Source organism: Anser cygnoides, chromosome 2 (genome assembly GCF_040182565.1).
Source record: "Anser cygnoides isolate HZ-2024a breed goose chromosome 2, Taihu_goose_T2T_genome, whole genome shotgun sequence".
Classification (NCBI taxonomy): domain Eukaryota; kingdom Metazoa; phylum Chordata; class Aves; order Anseriformes; family Anatidae; genus Anser; species Anser cygnoides.
The window spans coordinates 59021336-59027335 of record NC_089874.1 but is presented as its reverse complement, the minus strand read 5'-3'; the positions used below and the strand labels follow the sequence as shown (position 1 = coordinate 59027335).

At 39.8% G+C, this 6000-nt stretch overlaps 2 protein-coding genes across 24 annotated transcripts in view; one reads left to right on the top strand and one right to left on the bottom strand.

The window, feature by feature from the left end:
* Positions 1-348: 348 nt before the first annotated feature.
* On the top strand, positions 349-2350 carry SEC61G (SEC61 translocon subunit gamma). The gene is made up of 3 exons (XM_048054064.2): positions 349-458; positions 1237-1339; positions 2246-2350. Exons 1-3 carry the CDS (start codon positions 365-367, stop codon positions 2253-2255), a joined length of 207 nt encoding a protein of 68 aa, XP_047910021.1. The 5' UTR covers positions 349-364; the 3' UTR covers positions 2256-2350.
* TPK1 (thiamin pyrophosphokinase 1) overlaps positions 2246-6000 on the bottom strand; it is a 325524-nt gene continuing 321769 nt past the window's right edge. For all 23 annotated transcript variants that reach the window (XR_010829321.1, XM_066992164.1, XM_066992163.1 and 20 more), the window contains one exon: positions 2246-3956. Coding sequence is in view for 21 of the 23 variants with exons in the window: in XM_066992163.1 (XP_066848264.1) it covers positions 3838-3956 (119 nt within the window). In the remaining 2 variants the exon portion in view is untranslated. The remainder of the gene's footprint in view (positions 3957-6000) is intronic.

The following is a 6000-nucleotide window of genomic DNA, read 5'->3' as shown; positions in this document are numbered from 1 at the left end:
CCCCTTTCCTCGCCCCCCCCCCCCACCCGCCGCCATTTTGTGCCCAGCCCCGCCGGGGAGGGGCGCGGCCTCCCGCCCGTCGCACCCGGTGACGTCACGCCGGCTGTATCGCGACGTGGCCTTCGCTGGCGGAGCAACCGGTAATGGCGGCGCGAGGGGCCTGAAGGGGCCTGGGGGGACCTGAGGGGACCGGGGGGCGGCGGGCAGTCTTTTAAAGGCCGGTTAGGCTGGGTTTCACGTTACCGGCAGCCCTCAGACATCTGGTATTAACTGCTCCTGGGGCTCCCTTCATTCAAACGGTCTTGCTTTCGCCATACGTGGCACCAGCTCTGCTAAATGTGTCTGTCTTTGCAGGTAGGTGACCATGGATCAGGTAATGCAGTTCGTGGAGCCCAGCCGGCAGTTTGTGAAGGACTCGATACGGCTGGTCAAAAGGTGCACTAAGCCTGACAGGAAAGGTAAAGCGGGACGCAGTGCTTATTTCCTCCTATACTTTAATGTGTCACATATGTGAGTGGTTTTGTTTAATTTGTTCTGAGTGCTCCTCAACTGATTTTTTTTTCTTCTGCGCCTTTCCATAAGGTATTATAGAGAGGGTATAACTATAAGGAACACGTCAGTGGTTGTTCATAGAGGTGGTAGTTAGGTTACTTTATTTGTGGTCACAGGATTAAGTTTACTGATGCTTTTTGAGATTGATCAGCAAGGGATTTCATGCGTTGTCAGATAGGCAGGGTTCTTAGAGGCTGCTGACCACCTTACTCCATTTCATGATTGACGTCTTAAATAAACGAATATATCATTTACATACTGTACTGTTGTGGGGACTTAAGATGGTGTCTTTGTGTGACAAACATAATTGCAACTTTTCCATTTTTGATTATGTACTGAGGACTGTTGCCGGGGCCTGTAGAGGAATGAAAGAACAAAAGGGAATAAACACACCATGAGTTGTTATGGACTGTGGATCTATCCAATTCTACTTACTACTTTAAAAAAAAAAAAACAGATCAGTTCTATGCTTTGTGGGAAGCAGCATCATTTCTCTTAACAATCTCGTCTGTCTTCTGAAAAAATGTGCTTGTTTCTGAACTTTAATGCTGTTTGTTCTTGTACTGCTTACAGTGTTAACACAACCACTTTCTAAAGACAGCTCTCTCCTGGGGTCACTAGTGAACATCTCCTGTATGCCATATGCTAGGCTTCCTAGACTGAATTTTCTCTTTGTTTTTGCAGAGTTCCAGAAGATTGCAATGGCAACAGCAATAGGCTTTGCAATAATGGGATTTATTGGCTTCTTTGTCAAACTGATCCATATCCCAATCAACAACATTATTGTGTAAGTAAATATGAAATTTCAAATTGCAAAGTTTTGCATTCATTTTTACCTGATTGATTTTAAACAAAGAGTTAGAGAACCATTACAAGATCCATGTTGCTTTAGTATCTTGTGCATTTCACATTTTACTATAATATGACAGGTATTGGTAGGTAAACGTTCAAAGAGCTTGCTGAGGAAGTAGATCATTAATTTTGGGTTCAGATCTTAGCATACTGCAAAATATCAGATTCATAGTTCTTTAGTTTTTTTTCTAGTATCTGCTTCAAAAATGAATGTCACATATTTTTGATTTCTAGTTTTTTGGTGTATTTTAACCTGTAGAACAACTACCTTATTTGGATATTGCATACTCTTACTGCTTTCAGTTTATAATTTGTGAATCCAGAATAAATGAATCCAGAATAAATGCATGGAGGGAAAGATAAAGAAAACTGTGATTATTTTGGAAGATGGCAGTGCACTGAACAAAGTACTCTTTCATTTGCTAACTGCCAGAGATATGTTTGGAACTCTTGTTTTTTGTGTAATACCATAAAATACCTTTTGAGATGGATGTTGCAGCATGAAAAATTTTACCCTTAGATTTGATTGGCAGCTGTGGTACTTGCATACTAATGGCACCAGTTGAAACTTCTCAGATTCTTCAGAGCTGATGTCATCCCTTTTCTAACTGTGTTTTCTAACCTGTGTGGAACAGGTAAAATACTGTTCTGGGACTGTGAAACATAGCTAACTTAGGCCTCAAGAGTTGTCCTGTAAGCAAAGGCAAATGTTTGAAAATAGATAAGTTGTAATGGTAGTATCTTCCTAACAAGACAGTGTAGGGAGGCTAAATTAGACTTCAGATGAGATCACTTGAAGGTACTTTGTTAGTTGAAACTGATTATTCTGTTCTCTCAACAGAGGCGGCTGAATGCTCACGGTGAGGAACAAGACATTGTGACATTTGCTGCAAAGATTTCACAGCTTTGTAACTTGTTCAATATTAAATAGTTTTGGGTTTTCACACATTGTTGACATCTTACTTCTTTCAAAGTGTACACAATCATACTTACCTACAGTGCTTTTTAAAAAAAATAAAGCATTTCTTGTTACAGTTGAATGAACAATTCAAGTAGGAACAGAATAATTCAAGTAGGAAGGTACCTTGAGACACCCCTAGTCCAACCTCCTGCTTAAAGCTGGGTCAGCACTGCATTCTGACGAGGTTGCTCAGGGCTTTGTCTTGTTGCGTCTTGAAAAACTCCAAGGGTGGAAATTGTACAGCTTGTCTTCAGAAGCTGTCTGAATGCTTAATTTTTCTTTTAGTAGACACTATTGTTCAGCAAAAGTAGGCAGTTAGAAAACATCATTACTGTAACCTCTCAAGTGGTGACTCAAAAGTCTGTCAGCTGGAATTGTCATTACTTTCTAGAATCACCATCATTACCCCTAATTCCTTTCTGCATTTGGAATTCCTATTAGGTTGTATTATGTACTTGACCAGAAAAAATCCCATTTAAAAAAAACAACAAACTTGCATTGCTGACACTGTGCTGATGGCAGAATTAAGGAAGCAAAACTTGGTTACTAGGATGTGCAGTCTGAGTTTAATTTAGTTTTCAGAGATATTAAGCAGTCTTTGAGACACTCAACCACAAAGGTGTTCAGACTGCTGGACAGGATGTATATCCTTACTGATTGGTTTTGGATACTGGTTCTGTCAGACGACTGCACATAGAATTGTAAAGGCCTCTGCATGTATTGACCAAGTGATTTCAGTTATTAAATGACTGAATACTCTGATTTAAAAACTAAACCTGCAGAAATTGGTAGATGCAATGCACTTCATATTGAGAGGAAGAAACATGTATTTCACTCCAAAAACCTTGCTGTAAATATTTGGTAATTGTAGAAGTTACAGTGCTATTTTGTGTTACAGATTTTAAAATCGGTTAATATTGTGAAATCCAATATTGGTATTGCAGCAAAACCAAAGCTGCTTCAGTGGACACACCTTACAAGTAGAAAGTTTCAACTATTACTCTTACTGAGTAATCTTCACCAGCAACTGTTTGTTAGAAATAGGGAAAGAAATATTTGAGATTAATTATGCTTCATGCTATCACTTTTTCATAATGAAGTTATACTACTTGCAAATGTTTACCATATTTTCTTTTGGCAATAGGGGGAAAATAGTTTAATATTGGGATAAAATACATTGTAAAAATATCCAAACTAGCAAATTAGCAGTTCTTTGCATCCACTTCTGTTCGCAGTAATATGCGGTGGCAGCATGTCTTCTGATCATGTAGTGAGGTACTGGAATGAAGTACTCAGTTGTTACTCATCTTGATTTGGTCGCTAGTGACTTTTATTTCAGGCCTGTTTTCCATTCAGTACATAAAATCAGTGTGTGCTTACTCCTTTAGGAACAGTTTTATTGTCTTGAATCAGAGAAATTTGAAATTTTGCTGAAATGTGAGTTGGATGAGAAAAGGCAGCTGTAGTTCATCTTATGTTTTGATAGCCATTGTCCACAGCAAAGGCTTGTCTGTCTCAATGGTCACAATCCCAGAGTTGTCATAGGTATTAGAAGTACTGACGAGCGTTCCAAACTTCAGCACCTGGTTAGCTACAAAAAAATAAGAGGCTTAGTTGTACCCATGAAACAAAAGCATTTTTGCACATTTATTGTTGGAAAGATTGCTGGTCCCACAAAGACACAATCAGCTGAGTAAATCTAACGTAGATGAATAATATCTAAAATAGATGTTTATATTAAATATTAATTGTGGCGTAACGTTCTTCATGTCCCTGTTAGGGCGCCATTTGTGGCATAATGACCACACAGACACCAGGGTTCTTTAAGGATCAGTAACTTCTACTACTTTATTGAGGACATAGCTTCCACTTTTTTACTGAGGACATCCTCATGGCCTCATTGTTAAGAGTTTGATGTTATCACCAACCATGGGGCTTGTCGGCCCCCATGGCCATACTCCCACAATTAATTTAAAATATTAAATATTAATTATAAGCTTTGTATGAAACACCATCAGATGACTTGTGCAGCAAACTGATACTTAATCCCTAAATGATCATTTTGAGTTTACAGCAGATTATTACAAGAACACATAATTGAATGTTCCCCAGAATTTCACATCTGTAAATTTGTATTTCATTAGCTCAGCTCAAGTACAGTTCTAGAGAAGGTATTTCAAGTAAAATGTAGCAGAGGGTCTTACTGCAGTTCCAAACATGAGATTTGCTTTAGCTCAGCAGCAAGCCTACCGTATTTCAAAATGTGAACGGTCCTAGAGCAGAGGCTGGCAGCTAGTATTATTTAACAACTTTGCTTTGCAGTAAGTGACTTACATGCCCTGTTACGACAGTAGTGAGGTAGGTGTCCATCTGCATTAGAAACCAAGTGGCATTACTCTATGACAAATAGCTAATGTCACTTCTAAGGGAGATTAACACTGCCAGCAATGCAGTTGTAGAAGTTTCAAACAATTGCTCTGTACTGTTTTAGCTGATGTTTTAAGGGTTGCATAGGCTTCCTACAAAGATAAAAACTGGCCCCCAAACAAAATAATACAATTTAACCTTTATTCTCCATTTCTTTGCTTTTGGAGAAAATGTGCTTGTGTTTTGCAAATATATGAACTTTTTGAACATGAATATATACCCCAAAGGCATGCTAAGGCTAGTCAGTTCTGTATTAGTTCTTGCTCATGTAAAGGTTCACAACAAGAACTCCAAAACTGTCCTTTCTTTTGGTCTGTAAAACAATCCAAACGATAGGTGCCAGGTGGTGATCAAGAAGCGTGCAAAGCAACTTAAGTTCTATTTTGGGATTTGTACAGGACGAAGATAAATTTTCCAATTGTGGATATGAACATGGGCTATAACAACTCCTGTGCAGCAATGCAGTAACACGAGGCATGCTGTGATGTCCGCCAGTTGCTGTAAGTGACACGGGGAGTTGACCCTGCCAGGATGTATGGCTTGAAAATGACGGACAGTCTGACAAAGGGCAGGGAACACAACATGGTTCAGTGTGTCTTGTGCCAAATCTGCACTTGCCTGTACTCGTTCCTGCTCCCACTCTAGTTACTGGCCTGAAATGCACTGAAGAAGTGGTTTCAGCTGCTAGACAAATGCGGTTGGAAGGAGAGAACAGCATCTGAGTTTCACTGCTGCTTTAAACTGAAGATTCCTGCCATTTGAGTATCTTGGGAGTATGGAGCATAGCTGCAATGCAGTGCAGAAGATCAGCAAGGAGAAAAAAAAAAAAGTGCTGTACTAGCTAATTATGTACTTAAAATTAAGCTGCTAGATTCTGTCAGGATGCTTTTGGACACGCATTGGCTCTAGGCAGGGCACTAGACAAATGGCAGGACAAATGAGTTCTGGTGTTTGCCTTCAGATGAGACAGCAGAGGCTGACGGGGCTGAGCCATGCTACAAGCTGATGCCCTGGACGAGGCTCCCAGAGAAGCTGGATTTCACCCTTCACAGATAAGCAGGTCGTTTAATGAAGATGAGCTCACACATGGGCAGGGTTCCCCATGGAAAAATATTGCCAAAACACTACTGTTCTAAGGACTGAATTTAATACTGACTGGAAATATCCATAACTTGGTATTTAGTTTAAAATATTTGTTGACACAGGAA